Source organism: Trichosurus vulpecula, chromosome 8, assembly GCF_011100635.1.
Source record: "Trichosurus vulpecula isolate mTriVul1 chromosome 8, mTriVul1.pri, whole genome shotgun sequence".
Lineage (NCBI taxonomy): Eukaryota > Metazoa > Chordata > Mammalia > Diprotodontia > Phalangeridae > Trichosurus > Trichosurus vulpecula.
Genome location: NC_050580.1, coordinates 212,116,617 through 212,134,327, shown reverse-complemented (window position 1 = coordinate 212,134,327; position 17,711 = coordinate 212,116,617). Strand labels below are relative to the sequence as shown.

The window sequence follows — 17,711 nt, the reverse complement described above, 5'->3', positions numbered from 1 at the left end:
AAAAAAAAAAGGCAAAATAAAATTCAGATTAGATTTTCAGCTCTATCCCTACTTCTATGACCTTGGAAAAGTCACTTGGCGGGGAGCGGGGGGGACGGGGACGTACTCCCCTCAGGGCCTCAGTTTCCTTAGTTCTAAAATGAATGGGTTGAACTCAAGGCCTATAAGGTCCCTTCCAATTTTTAATCCAAATATATGATCTTGAGTCCTTTTATTCAGTGTCAAAACCAAAGCAAAACATATCCTACAAGGAATTTGTTTATTTTTAAAATACCAATTTAAAAATTTTCTTGGGGGAAAAAACCCAAAACCTCAAGCAGTAGTAGCAGCAGCAGCCACATCTCCCTAGTCTTCATAACTCTACTTTCTCCTGGTTCTCCTACTGTATAATTACTCTCTCCAGTCTCTGCTGGAAAGCCCTCAAACAGTGGGTATGCCCCCACATGCTGTCTGAGGTTCTCTTCTCTTTTCTCTCTTGAGGATCTTATCAGCTCCTATGGGTTTGGTTACTATGCATATGATTTAAAGATCTATATATTGCGACTCTCCCCAAGCTTCAGGCCTCCCCTTACTAACTTCCTATTGGACATTTCAAACTATATTCCAGAGACATCTCAAATTCACCATGTTCAAACAGAATTCATTCCACTTTCTCCTAAACCCACCTCTCTTCTGAGCATCCCCATTTCTGATGAAGGCACCACATTCTTCAGTCTCTCAGGTTCATAACCTCAGTGTTACCCTCTTACTCTCCCTTACCCCAAATTTCTAATCATTTGCCAAATACTGCAACTACCACCATTAACAACTCCCACATATGACCCCTTCTTTCTACTCATACAAGGAACCACTTTAGTTCAGGTCCTCAATATCTCTGGCCTAGATTATTGCAACAACCAACTGATCTTCCCGCCTCAAGGTTATCCTCCACACAACTGACAAAGTAATTTACCTTAAGTACAGACCTGATCATGTGACTTCTCTACTCAATAAACTTCAGTGACTCTCTAGTCTCTAAGATCAAATATAAACTCCTATGTTTAGCTTTCAAAGTCTTTCACATCCTGGTCCCAACCTATCTTCCTAACCCTCCTATACATCCCCTTCTCATGCTCTGCAATCCAGCTAACCTGGCTTCTCTGCTCCTCACACAAGGCACTCTCTATGCCTTTGCCTTGGTCATTCCCCTTGCCTGGCTTGTGTGCACTTCCTCCTCACTTCTCCCTCACAGAATTATATCTTTCAAGACACTTTCAAGCACTACTTTCTAACATCAAGCCTTTCTTGATCCCCACAACAACTACAACTCTCTCTCTGATGTATTTAAGTATTATGTTTAATCTCTACACATTTAATCTGTATAGTCTACACACACACACACACACACACACACACACACACACACACACACACGCCTCCCCTGTTAGAATTTACATTTCTTGAGAGTAGGAATTGCTTCACTCTACTGTATCCTCACTGCCTATTACTGCCTGGCACATAGTAGGCATTTAATAAATATTGATAAAAATTGTTTTTTGAAATTCTGATATTAGGGACATAATTGAATTTCCATCAATCTGAACTGTACTATCCATTAGAAGACTGGGTAAATCCTTCGCTGAAATCCTGTCATATGGTCATTATTAAGAGTACCAAATCAAAACAATTAAGAGAAATGCTGAGAAATGCTAAAATTGCAGTTCTTAGTGAGAGAATGGATTAAACAAACAAAAATGACAATCTCAGTTTTGGGAAAAAACAGCTTAGAAGTCCTTAAGGAGCTCATATAAACGTCACTGACAAAAGAGGAGCTCTTTGATTGAATCTTGACAGCATTTCATTAATGCTTTACAATTTGTCTACAATTTATAATACTCATTTGAAGTTACTAAAAATTGCATAAAAAGAAGCTAATTTGACACAGAATCCAAAAGGCCTCCCTATACCTGGCAAGTCATCTATTCTGAAATGTGGTTAAGCGCTGAAACTCAGATTTGTTGGCATCCTAATAGATTGCTCAAATAAAGAACAGTCCCCTAAATAAGTTATGTAGCTAACTTCAACAAAATATAAAATTTCCTAACACACACATAGAATTTCCCAAGGAATGTCATCAATTTCAGGCACTAAAGAAAACAGAATAAAATTTTTGTAAAACACTAATTAACAATATGACTAATAAAAATTACTGAAATCATGGTTTTACAGAACAGCTATATTTTTAGGGTCCAAGGTACAAGATTACTGTATAGATGAACTATACCCCAATGAAGTTCTTTGATCATGAACAAATCTGCTTTATACTGAAGTCTACTTTATAATGAATGGTGTTAAAGCAAGATTCCTGGTTATTTCTATTTTCAGAAGAGATATTATATCATCATTTTCCCTAATTAATGAGCTAATACAATACTTTGCAGCCTGGTTTAAAAAAATAACACAACAACCTACTTTATTCTGTTCCTGCTCTAGCAAACTAAACTATATTGCATCAATAAATCTATTTCATGAAATCATAGAATTTGGAGTTAGAAATAACCTCAAAGACTACTAGCCTAATGCTTTCGTTTTGTAGACAAGTATTTGGTGTTTTGTTTTTGTCAAGGAGGGAGAATAAATAAAAAATATGTGTATTTTTGGTTAAGGGTTTACTTAAATATAAAATAGAATTGTGCTGTAACACGGTAAAAATAACGTGGGCCTTTTCCTCCTTAAGTTTGTTACAACTCTAACTAAAATGTTTCCGAAAATCTTCCTTTCAATCAGGATCAGTGTGTCATAGATTAAGAGCTGGAAGGTCATCTAATCCAATCCTCTCATTTTATAGTTAAGTATGAGGTCCATCCAATAACTAAGTGATTTGCCCAAGGTTACGCAGGGTAGAGCAAATCTTCAAAATCAGGACTTCTGACTCCAAACTAAGCAAAACTTCTATCGTACAATATTAGTGTCCCTATATAGTATATCCTCTTCTAATGCTTGTTATATATAGTCTAGTTTAGACTGTCGGAAACAGTTGCCTTATGTCTTCTGCATGATCTTTTCTATTACTGAAAACAGCATTAGCTAAGGTAAATTGTGTTTTAGGAAATAGACCAGGATTTGAATAGAAAATTGGCAACACAGTACAACAGGTCAGCATGTACCATCAAAAGCATGGAGAAATTCCTCTTCAGAACTGATGTATGTAGCCTCTTGTTTAAAAAAAAAAAAACTGCATTTTTTTTTTTTTGCTTAGAATTAAAATATAAGAGGAAGGCACCACAAATTGGGACATTAAAAATATTGTACATGACAAGAAAAATAAAGGCTTTTGGCATTTTAATTCAAAAGTATTACAAAATCATGCAATATATAACTTAAAATTCATTAGAAATTTTAATTTTCTATAGTCATAGATATGTAGGTTTGGATGTTAAAATAATCTGAATGTATACTTTTATTTTTTTTTAAATCTCTGATTTCAAAACATTTTAGAAATTTAACCTTTTACAGAAAATAACTATACAGGGTATACTTAAAATCTTAATGTAGTTTTAAGTTTTTATATCCTAAAACTATACTAAAACTTCTGGAACACCTTAGCTAATAATAACCACAGCTTTCACATGTATAGCACTTCAAGCGTTATTCTCCACCTTAAGGTATTTGAAATCTCTACCCAATCACCCCCAAGATATAAAAGTACAGTGCATGGGCCTGGTAGAGGGCTGCGATTATCATCCAAGGACCAACCTAGCTAAGTACAGAGGTTAGTCGATAAGTGATTGGGTGCAGTGGCCAGGGAGGGTGTGGGGTGGGGAGGGGATGAAGTCACAGAACTCATGAAGTCTATCTATACGACACATGAAAAGATGGTGATTTTCACTGGTGTACAGTATACACTCCAATAAAATGACCAATTCGTGAAATTAAATATAGGGCTTACAATGCATTAAAAAAAATTCTCTCATCTGATCCTCCCAACAGCTTGAAGTAGAGAGTATAAGTGTTAGTATCCTGACTTCACACATTAGGAAACTGAGGATCAAAGAGTTTAAGTGAGAAGCGGTATGGTATGATATGATGGAAAAAATTAAGGGTTTGGAGCCAGCAGACTAAGGTTCAAATTTAAGCTCTGCCACCACTCACTACCTATATGACCTTGGGCAAGTCAAGTTAGTTGATTATTATTTTCCTCATCAGTAAAGTAGTGTGATGGACTGAGGACCTCTGAGGTCCAAATCTATATTCCTATGATTTGTGCAAGATCACATATCTAACTGATAAGGCTGAAATTTAAACCCAAGTTTTCTGACTCCATGTCCAGTGTCCTTTCCAATATACTCCATGTCTTCTAAAAATGCATATGTATTAAGAAGTTTGCAATTGGAAAAAGAAATACTTATTTGTCAAGTTGGTCAATCACCTATTAAGCTTTCTACTCCTTTCTAGGAAGTTTAGGGGCAAGAACATGTATATGGATACATTCTTATCAGTCACAACTAGAGCCTATTGTTACATGGTCAATTCCAAGCCAAAGCTTCACACGATTAATTCATTTCATATTTATAAAGCCATATAACCCCTTGTTTTAAGACCAATTTTTCTCTTTTTACATTATAACTTTTCATTCATTTATATTGTATGGTCACATTTCACTTTTTTAATGTAATACATCACAACATCTTCTGGAAGTCACTGGTGTCTTTGACTCAGGTTGTTGCTGACCTTGCGTTAAAAGCATAAGTGATAATTCTTCAGAGCTTAATTTACCCTATTGTTATTTATCCATGGATACACCTTGAGTAATTCTGATTAATTTTTCAGAACAAATCAAAAGTATAAATTAATGGTATGTTACTGTCTGCCATTTTAATGGTGGTTATACATTAAAAATCTATATATAGGGAGCCAAGATGGCGACTGGAAAGCAGGGACCTGCGTGAGCTCCCTGCCAGGTCCCTCCAAAAACCTATTAAAAATGGCTCTGAACAAATTCTAGAACTGTAGAACCCAAAAAATAGCAGAGGGAAGCAGGAATCCAGCCCAGGACAGCCTGGATGGTTGCTGGATGAGGTCTATTGCGCATGCAGAGGGGAGCAGAGCTCAGCGTGGGCAGCGGCAGGACCAACCAGACAGGGAGCTGGGTGGAACAGGCCCTAGAGCCCTGAAATCAGTGAGCTATGGCAGTTACCAGACTTCTCAAGCCACAAACACCAAAGACAACAGAAAAGGTTAGTGGGAAAAGCTTCGGGGGACAGAGTTTGTGGTTCGGCCACCACCCCAGGGGCAGCAGGGGAGGTGCAGCTACAGAACTACAGCTGCAGTTACTTCTGGCCCCAGGCCCAACTGGTGGGAGGAATTAAGGGGCGGATCAGAGCAGGAGTGCAGAGCCTGCTTAAGATTTGCGTCAGGTCTGGGTTGGTGGTTCTTGAGGAAGGAGGAGTGCTGGTGTGGCAGAGCTGGCTGTATAGAAATAGCTCTGAAATCAACAGCGCATCCCCTCAAGCTTGGAACAAAGTACTCTTTGCTCTACAAGCAATCACATCCTGACAAAAAACTCAAGAGTCAAGTAAGTTGGCTGGGAACATGGCCAGGCAGCGAAAACGCACTGAGATTCAGTCTCAGACTTTGGAATCTTTCTTTGGTGACAAAGAATACCAAACCATACAGCCATGAGAAGTCAACAAAGTCAAAGAGTGTACAACAAAAGCCTCCAAGAAAAACATGAACTGGTCTCAAGCCATGGAAGAGCTCAAAAAGGATTTGGAAAAGCAAGTTAGAGAAGTAGAGGAAAAATTGGGATGAGAAATGAGAATGATGCAAGAAAACCATGAAAAACAAGTCAATGACTTGCTAAAGGAGACCCAAAAAATACTGAAAAAAATATTGAAGAAAACAACACTTTAAAAAATAGACTAACTCAAATGGCAAAAGAGCTCCAAAAAGCCAATGAGGAGAAGAATGTCTTGAAAGGCAGAATTAGCCAAATGGAAAAGGAGGTCCAAAAGACCACTGAAGAAAATACTACCTTAAAAATTAGATTGGAACAAGTGGAAGCTAGTGACTTTATGAGAAATCAAGAAATTATAAAACAGAACCAAAGGAATGAAAAAGTAGAAGACAATGTGAAATATCTCACTGGAAAAACCACTGACCTGGAAAATAGATCCAGGAGAGGTAATTTAAAAATTACTGGACTACCTGAAAGCCATGGTCAAAAAAAGAGCCCATATATCATCTTTCAAGAAATTATCAAGGAGAACTGCCCTGATATTCTAGAGCCAGAGGGTAAAATAGAAATTGAAAGAATCTACAGATCGCCTCCTCAAAAAGATCCCAAAAAGAAAACTCCTAGGAACATTGTCACCAAATTCCAGAGCTCCCAGGTCAAGGAGAAAATACTGCAAGCAGCCAGAAACAAACAATTTGAGTATTGTGGAAAAACAATCAGGATAACACGGGATCTAGCAGTTTCCACATTAAGGGACCGAAGGGCTTGGAATACAATATTCCAGAGGTCAATGGAGCTAGGATTAAAACCAAGAATCACCTATCCAGCAAAACTGAGTACCATTCTCCAAGGCAAAATATAGACTTTCAATAAAATAGAGGACTTTCAAGCTTTCTCAGTGAAAAGACCAGAGGTGAATAGAAAATTTGACTTTCAAACACAAGAATCAAGAGAAGCATGAAAAGGTCCCCCCATCTGTGTGCAGTGACAGCTGTGGCCCTGGATACAGGAAGACAAGTAAGGAGGGAGAACCTGTCTCTTGCTTCATTTGTTCCCAGTGCCCAGAGGGGGAGATTTCCAATCAAATTGGTCAGTGTTTGCATGGGGCTCCCCTTGTGAGCCTTCTGGCACAGAACAGCATGGGGTTGGGCTACTGGAGTCACATGAAACCCCCAGTGGTATCAATGCCACAGTGACAGGATATAAACCACCAAGGAGAGTCAGGGTAAATGTCATGGGAGAAGCACACATAGGTGAAAATACTGATGCACAGGCAGTGAATGATACCTGTCATCATGTAAAGGATAAGTAACAGTATCTCTCTCTCTCTCTCTCTCTATATATATATATATATACACATATATAAAATATATATGTATGTGTATATATATTTTTTTGTACACACATATATGTATATATGGTATATATATGTGTATACATACATATATACATATATTTATATGTACGTAAACATATTTAAACAGATGTCTTCTTCTATCCATTTGTGGATCACAACCATTGTCCTCACTCTGGGACTGAGCACAGTGAGATAAGGAATGGGGTTATACTGGAGCCAGCTCATTGTCATCTCTCAGAGGAAAATATTAAATTTTCAGTGTTAAGTATTTACACAGTGGATATAAACCAGTGTTACAAATTAGTGATTGTTGTGTTTATTGATTATGTAGATTAAAAAAGAAATAGAATATGTTAATAATATATATTAAATTTTTAAAAAGTCTACATAAAGGTCAAATGTAATTATGTTTAAAAGTATATAGACACAGAACTCTATTCTTATAAGAACAGAAGTCTACCCTTGCAAGCAAAAAAAAAAAAAACAAACAAAAAACCAAATACTTCTACAATATAACAGGAATAGTCACACAAAATTCAATCAAATTTTCACTTCCCAAATGAATCAATATAGCTATTGCATGCATAGTTTTAACAGGAATTAGGTAAGCCAATCTAAAATTTATTTAAAAGGTTTCTTTCCTCCAATTCCTTTTGGTTGGCTGACCCTGAGACGGTGATTGTGGGTAAATGCTGAATATCTTTGGCTACAGGAACATGCTAAGGTCTAAACTGACCGAGCAAATGTGGAGTAAAAAAAAGAAAAAGGCAGGGAGGAATTGAGATGGCTTGACCAGTTGGATTTACAATGCTGAAAATTTTCTAGAGTAATCAAAGTGTCTATGGATTCATATTCCTTAACTTTTTGGGTAAAGTTCAACTAAGCTAATAAAGACAAAAATACACATTATTTATAGTCAATCATCCAACTTGATGAGTAAGTGGCCTTTATATTCTTGGAGATCAAAACTTTCAAGGTCGTTCTTAGACTACATATTCTTACGGGTAATTTTGTTTCTGTCAAAAGTAATCTGAATAGCCAATACTTCTGCAAATGTAACAAGTTTTTACTTTTCTACATTGTAATCTTTCAAATTTTTTCATTCATACTGAAGCTTGTCCTTCAAGTTTCTCTTATTTCTTGGCATTCTTACTCTACTCAGGGGTGATATGAAGCAACTTACATCTGGCATGTGGTAAGCGTTCAAAAACTTCTTATGAATGAACAAGTCAACGTACCAGTTTTCCGGTAGCCCCTGAGAAAAATCTATATATGCAAATATTTGACAAAGAATAAAAACTTTCTAAATCTATGAAAGGTATAGAGAAAAAAAATCATTGTACTAAGGACTTTCTAAACCTATGACCTTGGACAAGCTACTTAACCACCAAGTCTTGGTTCCACATATGTAAAATAAAGGGTTTGGGCAGGTTTAGCAGTGTCCCCTTTAAGCATAAAAAGTTCTATAATTAATAATTGGTGAGGAAGAAAATGAACTCCAAACTGGGAATCTACTCATTTTTTTTTAAAAAGGCCAATTCATAGAACTAGGCATAAGATTCCTTGATAAAGTGACATTCTCTAATCAGCAGGTTGTCCTGTCCCATAATATCTCTAAAGAACCATTCATCTCACTTATCTCACTTTATTTGTATATGTAATTTAGATCTCTAAACTTTAGTTGTAGAAGAACTCTTTTAATTTATGGCTATTCCAAAGTGACTATATCATAAGGTCATGAACACTGAGGTGCAAGTTTCATCAATTTTCATATGACTGATGTTTAAGGGACTATTTTCTACATAGAGTTACATTCAAAGGCTCCACACCTAATAGTTAAGATTATACATAGGACTACCACAATCTGGAACACAAGATTATTTCTCACAGAGTCCCAAAATGGGTGATACCACTCAATGGGGGGCACTGGAACAATCCAGGGAGTAGTAGCAGCCTCGGGGACAAGTGGGGGTGGTGGAAGCATAAGGAAAAAAGAGAAGAAAATTTTGAAAAACTGTGTGTACATGTTTCATCTGTTGTGTAACAGAGTTGAAGTTGTAGTGATTACATTATTTTCCAAATAAACACACGAAATGCAAATTATAACCTATTAGTGGTCAAGTCTGCTGACAGCTGTTAACAAGTGAGTGTTGGCAGGTGAGTATGTAGCACGTAGTTGGGAAGTCCAGCATGCAACGGCAAGAATATGTGTATATAATGACTTGTTTACAATATAATACTATATGGTTACATGATGCAATGTCATCAAAATTTCGATGCAGGAAAAACATCACAAATTTACAACAAATTATTAAATCTAATATGTGTCATTTCACATTTTTTGAAATGACACAAGTTTCAGAAAAAAAAAAACCCAAAACATTTAAGGGTTAAAGAAAGTAGCTTTCCAGGGGGGTGCTGAGTAATTCTGTAAAAGGGCGCAGTAGGCCAGATAAGTTTGGGAACCTGTTATGGTATTTAGGGCAGGACTTTTTTGTTTTCTCTTTTAGAATGCTAAGGTAATCAAGTACCTTTGATGAGTCTTACCTTTTAAATGTAGTGGCAAGCAAAGTGGACTTTTTATTGTCTTTTGTTTCTTTGATCAAATCAAGAGTCTTTGATTTACTTAGGAAACAAGAATGCCTAGTTCACATAGGTTTGAGTCGTATGGTTGTGATGCCCTCTCACCCTGAGAAGGGTATATAAGATCTGAGGTTGGTGTTTTGTTTTGGGGCTCTCACTCACTGGAAGAATGTTGTGTGATTTGACCAGATGAGACTGTGGGTAGCCATTGTTAATAGCCCCCTGGCTTTGAAAACCTAGATGCTGGTGCTTCTCTTTTTGGTAACTATGTATGTGATGATGTGTTGATCAGACAAAGCCTGTCTGTTGATCCGTTTGTAGTTTCTGTTTGTATTTATTCTGAAGTTCAGGGTGCTGACTTTTTCTCCTGAACTAAGTGAATGATATATGTATGATTAATTAAACTGAGACTGTTGACCCTTTAAAGTTGCTTTCCTTAGAAAAGCAGATCAAAGGACCTGTGCTAGCAGCCCTCCTGTGTGCTGGCATTGTTGGTCTTACACAGCCACAGCAGCTGCAAGCAACATTGTTGTTACAGAACCTCTGCTCTACAAATAAATTCCCTATTATTTTTAGGCTGTTAAAGGTTCTGACTACAACAGAGCAACTTGTTTTTGCCTACTTAAAATCTTCCTCACATTTTTTCTTATGGTGTGGGTTGTCCTTTCTTTCTCACATTTTTCAGACTAAATCCCTAAAATTTCACAACTTCTCAAACTTTTCTACCAATAAAGTGAGATATAGTAGAATTCCACTCAGAAACCAAGTATGATTAAAAGCCATTTGCTGGGACTCTAATGAACTAGTCCACAAATTCACCTCAAATCTGTACCTTCCTTCACTTGGAATTTTTAAAAATTGCCATCTTGAAGTCCTTAGATGAAATGGGAAAAGTCCCATAGGAGTGGAATGGGAAAATTGTCCAAACCAGAAAAAGAATCACTTAAACTTTAAAAGGAGTCCCTCAATTTACAAACATCTACAACAGTGTACAACCCATGGAGTTTTTCACATTTCAACCATTAAGTATTAATGATTGTTGGCTTAAAAGCAATAGAAAAATAAACCACAGATGATGAATAATGACTTTATGATAAAACACAAAACAAACATAAGATATAACATTCATATGAAACCATATTTTCCAACTAAACTTTTCAGAACATTAAAAAAACTTTATGCATTAACCATACAAACCAAAGCCAAGAGGAAAAAAAAAGCAATGCCTAAGAGTAGGGGATTTATAACATTCACTAAGATAATATTCCTTGTTTTCTAGGTAGTCCCTGGAAATTACCTCTCTTCCCTATCAGGAGATTAGAGTATATTCTGCCATTCAGAAGTCTTCTCCAACCTGTTTGTTATATATGAATATAAAATCTGACTTGTTTTCCTAATAAAGTGATCAAGCCAGCAAGGCTGTAATGCAAAACCAGAGCCTCCTACTTATCAATGATCTTCAGTTTTCACCTTAAAAATTTCAGTTGCCAGTCATAATGTCTTTACTGAACTTAAAGCATAATTTCATAATTTTTTAAATCATGTAGTCAACTGTTAAAATTCCCTATATGTGAATTATCTACTTAAATAGTTTCATCCACAAATGATTTCAAATCTCAGGATGTTTTTTTCTGCTATATATATATATAAGCATGTTTTTTTTGGGCATCCTCAAAATCCAATTTCCACTAGTAACCTATACAAACTATGTAATCAGGAAGATAAACCTGCAGGGGAAAAAAATTCCCTAGTGTTTTACAAAATGGTTTGCAAAAGTGGGGCAAAGTGGAGAAATGTTTATTCAAATTAAAGGTTCCCTTCCTTTATGATCTGTCTTCTTTAGAAAACTACTACCTCAATCTGACGTCACCATTCCCCTTTGAATCTCTTTCTAAATTCTTAGGATCATAAAGATATAGAACTACAAAGGATCTTAGAAATCACCTTCACTTTAGGTATAATCAAATCAATCTGAAGCCTAGGGAAGTAAAGTGACTCATTCAATGATATACACGCGGGTAATTAACAAAGCAAGAATGAGAACCCAGCTGAGTCTTCTGCCTCCAAACTCAGTTCTCTTTCTACTGTGCCTCACTACCAGAAGTGGCAGAATAGTTATGAGAGTTAGAAGATTGCTTTTTGAGTTTATTTCGATGCTACTTACTAGCTACATGATCTTGATGACTCATTCAACTTGAGTCTCAATTACATCATTTACAAAATGAGGATAATAACACCTGCCTTTCCAATCTTAAAAGTTTGTTATAAAGATCAAAAGAGTTAAAAAACATGAAAGTACTTTGTAAACTTATAGTTTACACACAAATACTTCCAGACTACTGACTCACTGCCATCTCCTGCCATGTAATTTCACAGTAACACTGCAGTATGACAATGGTAAAATCATCATCAATAACCATTTATTAAATGCCTGCTATGTGGCAAGAGATCAAGTGCTGAAGATTAAAAAAAAATGCAATCTTAGGCAAAAATGCAGAGAGCTATGCAGGTATTTTTCAATTTTTATAGGTTTTCCATTAAAAGTTTTTCAAGTCTGGGTAGCCCTGTCTCTGGGGTAGGCAGTTTTCCCCACTGTTAAAAAAAAATATTTACAGGGAAATTAAAGATAGTACATATAATTAAATTAGAATAATAAAAATAATTGAAATTTATATAGCTTTTTAAAGTTTGCAAAGCTCTTTGCATACATTATTTCACTTAAAAATTCAATATAAGCTACCTTGGTTGAAATGATATTTTTCCATGAAAAGTGAGAATGAGATAGTAATTTTCTGAGAAAGATACATAGGATTATTATTATACATAATTATTAAGAAACCAATTTTTTTAAATGTTTATTGAAAATACCTACATCAAATCTTACTTAAAACTTTCACTTATGTTTCCATTAATATCTCAATGTATAAAATATTTATTAATTTTCCCACACATGTAATAAGTTAAAATTATTTAAATCTCTCAGGAAACTAGGCTATTAGACGTTCATAGAGACTTACCTCATCACAGTCTCCTTCAACCATGGCATAAATAGCTTTCTTAACCAAGTTAGTACCTAGAATATAGATTTCAGTGTTAGCAAAGTAAAAATACAGGTATTTCTTTAAAAGTCTGAGTTACACAATTCAGAACAATGCAGAAACACAAAATACCAAGGTTTATATTGAAGGCAGCCTCAAAAACTACCTTATTGGCAGCAGGCATATGTAATATTAAAGTCTGAATTTACAGACCTTAGACCAAGTATGTCCCTATATCTACTACCAGTAGAACTGTCTACCATGTGAAACACTATATAAGTCATAGGTAGCTAAACACCAAGTTAAGCTGACAATCTCTAATCAGCAACCCCAAGAGATTCCAAAGATTCAAATTCATAAATTCATGGGACCTATGTACTGTTACAAGAAGTATTCCAGCCAATCTTCCAGATAAGAAACAGTTCTGACTCTATGATTGTCTTTGGAAAGACAGAAGCACGAAAGAAAAATAAGGATCCAACTGATTTACTGGAGATGGGAGCAGGGCCTAAAATAGACTCCCATTGAATTGTCTCAGTCATGCCTGACTCTTTATGACCCTATTTGGGGTTTTCTTGGCAAAGATACAGAAGTGGTTTGCCATTGCCTTCTCCAGCTCATTTTACAGATGAAGAAACTGAGCTAAACAGGGTTAAGTGACTTGCCCTGGGTCACACAACTATAGTAAGTGTCTGAGGCTGCATTTGAACTCAGGTCTTGGGATTCCAGGCCTGGCATTCTATCCACTGAGCCACCTAGTTGATTTACTGGACCTTAAATTCTACAAACCACTGGATCTCATGAACACTAGGCTAGTTAGGACAAATCTGTGCAGTGGGTCTAGGATTATTGATATTTTGATAATTAAAGTTTCAAAAAGAGTCTTAAGTTTAAAATGTCCTTATAATAATTTTCTCATGTTATAAAATTTAAAACAATAAAACTAAACTGGTTTGTTTACATACCACTTTAGAGTCCTTAACAAAGAAGATTCTTCCTTCTTAAATTTTCCCCTCCCTCCTCCCACTTGCTCAAAATCAACACACCCTACCAAGGCACCAGGTAAGGCACAGCCATGGGGTCCTCTTTCAACCTTCTGCCAATTCCCCTTCCACTCTCATCTCTATCCCGAAGAAAGGATACCCAGAATTTCCAAGACATATCCTTAAGGTTCACCTACCCCAATCCCACCGCCTTGCAGAGCAGAAATAGCTTCTCATACCACTTGGATGAGCTAGGAGTTATCAACTACAATCGTCTTGGCAAGACCAGGCCTTATCATCCGCCCTACTACTGAATCCTAAGGTACTCCAGATTTTATGATCTATGCTGCTGCAGGCCCTGCCATCTGACCTGCAAATTCATTCTAAATACTCTTGGGCCTTGTCATCTGTTCTGCTGCTATACCCTTAGAACTTTGGGGTCTTCCTATCCACCCTGAAGCTGAACCATCCTATATGTGTTGTCTCCTCTAATTTGAGGAACAGCTTCTTGAGAAGAGGTTTTGTCTTGCTTTTCTAATTGTGTCTTTCCCCTCTCTACCTCCATAGTGCCTGGCACTTAGTAAGCACTTTAAAAATGCTTTTTCATTCATTTATCCTTTAAATAAACTTCAGGAAGGCTTATTACACTAAACAATTATACTACCTTATTATACTACATAATTGGTGAAATTACTTGTTTACTAATATAGCTGCATGTAATTTTTCCTATTATATCAGTGACATATTTGCATCTTAGGAAAAACAAAATTTACATTTAAACAAAAATTTCATTCATATTCAGTTATATTAACAGGTTTCAAAGGAATTTTCTGGAATTTTTCTGAAAAATGTGTCAACAGTACAAAGATTAAGTAGAGTCAAAAAAGGACCATAATATCAAAAGGATCATAAAGGTTCAAAAGAGCTATTACTTAGTTAACTTCTTGGACCTCCTCAAATGATACCAGTCTTTTTTTTTTTAAACCAGTTCTTCTTAAATACACAGAAAATAGCAGTCTTTGTCTACAAAATAAGTTCCAAGTCATAAAAATTTAACTTTCTTTATAACTTTCCAGTCCACCCTAAGTTAAATTTACAATCATGTTGAATTTTCAAGCTGGCTTGCACACTTAGCTCAGAAACAGGTTTAGAAAACCAAAATTCTTGGTTTGTTACCAGAAACAGGGGCATGTAGGTGGTACAATGGATAGAATGCCAGACCTGAAGTCAAGAAGACCAGAGTTCAAATTCAGTATCACCTAGTAGCTGCCTGACCCTGCATAAGTTTCTGATCTTTAAAATGGGGACAATATCACTTACTTCCCAGAGCATTTGTGAGGATAAATGAGACAATATTTGCAGAGCACTTTGGAAACCTGTAAAGTGCTCTATAATTGCTAACTATCAGCATCATCATCATCATCAATGGTACTTCATACTCAAGCTGTGAAACATTAACATAGCCCAAAGGCAGAAAAAACAGCTATCATCAGGTTCTCTAGGAAGAATCACACATGTTGCCAATGGAAATTACTTGGGAATGTTGTCCGAACTCATTCTGCCTTCTATTTCTGTATCTTTGTTTATAAGCATAACTTGTGCTTGGAAAAACTACCCTTTCTCCTACATTCAATTCCTCAAGGCCAAGCTCAGGTCTTCCAAGATGCCTTCCAGGATCCCACCCCAATCAGCAGAGACATCTTCCCCTTCCTAACTTTCCCAGGACACTTTATAGAATCATTCTCCATTGGCTTAACTAGCCAAAAGCTTAAAAATTAATATATGCACTTAACCTCTTCTCCACTTCCCAGAAAAAAAATTAAGATTAAGGATGTTATTTTTCTTCTTTCTATGCCCAATGACTTAGAAATAGTAGACATGGGTTTGTGGAATTGAATTTCTGGGAAGTTCAATCCCTAATCATTCCTGCTTCAGCTGTCAAACATTGGTCAGATAACTCTTGCCTATTGATTCCTCTGTCACAAAAAAACTAAATAAAACCGAGTTAAAGTTATATGGACATGTTTTTGACAAGTCACAAAAAAGACAAGTTTGAGATTGTAGAATGTATCAGTTTTTATTTTTTCTCCACCTTTCTGGGTCTTCCTTCTAGTTATGAGTTGCTAGTGATTAAAACAAAAATTTTATCCAGATCTGAGGTATACTCAAAGTTTCCTTAAGGACAAGTATAGAAGATACAATCATGACTCTGTGAAATCTATAACATGTATTAGAAACATCTTAAATATATTCCAAAAGCATTTATAGGTGGAAAAGCTCTCCAGAGGCTTAGAAGAGAATCTCTTCAATAGGCCTTCTTTCAAGTTCCAACTCAGGTGGCAGTTCCTACACAAAGCCTTCCCTGATCTTCTCCAACCAACAGTGATCTCTCCCTCCACATTCCTCTTAGCACTTTGTCTGCCTCTCTCCTTTGCATCTAGCATTTTCCCTTCCTTGTACCCATGGTTTTCTGTGTATGTTCTCTCCCTCCCACCCCCCCCCCATTAAAACCATGAGATCCTTTGGAATAGGGACTGTATCATATCTATGTATCCCAAGCACTTGACACAGGGTCTTACATATCACAAGTGTTTAAAAATATGTATGAAGTGAAATTGAAAAGAACTAAAGTAGAAAAAAATTCAAAAATACTGTAATTGTTTTAAGTAAAATTTTCCTGTCAAAATGAGAGCTCTTTAAGTATCATGAATGGGCACCCAGTCCATTAGCTTATTTTCCCTAGTTTCATAGGCACACTTCTATATACCCCTTTCATTTTCATTGGCCGTGGTTTCAAAACTTAAAAGTATCCAATCAATGCTTTAACTACATGAATAAAAATTTTTTTCTTACCAATGCCATTTCTCCTGTATTTGGAATCCACTGCTAACATGGCTATATAACCTCTGCGGAACATCTTTTTGTGCATATCCAACTTGCAAACGATGGCACCTACACACTCCTCCCCTACCACGGCCTTAAAAATAAATGAACAATTATGAAGTATATGTTCTCATCCGATATAATACATTTCTACAATGAAATAGCTCTAAGCCTTTCAATGCTATGTATTAGGTAAGAACCTCAAGATAGCAAACAACAGACTAACCATATCAGAATTTCCTTAACAATCATAACCTAGGAACTCCCTGGGACATGCATTTCTTATTATGTTATTATACTCATTGTTAAAAGCTTGAAAAACAGGTCAACTAACTCATCTTGCACAATGTAGGTATTGAGTAACTATTGATTTGACAACAAAATGAATAAGAATTATAATCTTTTGCATGAACCATGTAAGCAAATATCTGTCTTTTGGGGAAAGGAGATAGAAGACATGTAGAAAAGAGAAAAACCACTGATTCAAGACAGGCTTAATTCTAGTACTCTATGTCACCATGTATTACAGTATACCTCAATATTGAATTTCTTCGACAAGTTTACTAGAAAGAGCAGATATAATCATATTGGAATAAAAGTGCATGACATATTCTTTTGACCACAGGTCTTTAAAAATGTGTTTTGAGTCATGTGTCATTCACTTTTTTAGAAAATGAATTTACCTTTACTAATAGCCTTTACTACACAGAAAAGAATTCATTAAAAGGAGGATATGTATTTTGAATCCCAAAGGAACTTTAGTTAAATGCCAAAAAGACTGTATGTAAGGCAGTCTCACCTATAAGGCAGTCCTAATTCATAGGCTTTGAGAAGAGCATTATGTAGCGAAGAAGTTCCAGTATAAATTTCAAAACCAGAGGAATACAAAATTTTAAGATTTTAAGCTTATTAGTGCTTCTTAGTTTTTCCAGAACTTTGTGAAAAACCAAACAAATATTTATTAGCTGCTGATTTCACAAGCATCTTAATTAATAGTACTGAAGAGATGTTTCACAAAATTCTAGTCACAAAAAGTTCAAGTCAGGCTGTCTCCTAACAAATTTCATCATAGCAGTATCTCCACCCATCCTTGGACTGGCATGGATGAACTGTGATCTGCATCACTGGAAAAAATATTCAAATGTTTATAG

The 17,711-nt window shown here is 36.0% G+C and overlaps 1 protein-coding gene across 1 annotated transcript in view; it reads right to left on the bottom strand.

The window, feature by feature from the left end:
* NAA30 (N-alpha-acetyltransferase 30, NatC catalytic subunit) overlaps positions 1–17,711 on the bottom strand; it is a 29,392-nt gene that overhangs the window by 5,218 nt on the left and 6,463 nt on the right. Inside the window, exons 3-4 of the mRNA XM_036735767.1 lie at positions 16,531–16,654; positions 12,674–12,729 (exon numbers count right to left, since the gene is read on the bottom strand). Of these exons, the coding sequence (XP_036591662.1) occupies positions 12,674–12,729; positions 16,531–16,654 (180 nt within the window). The remainder of the gene's footprint in view (positions 1–12,673; positions 12,730–16,530; positions 16,655–17,711) is intronic.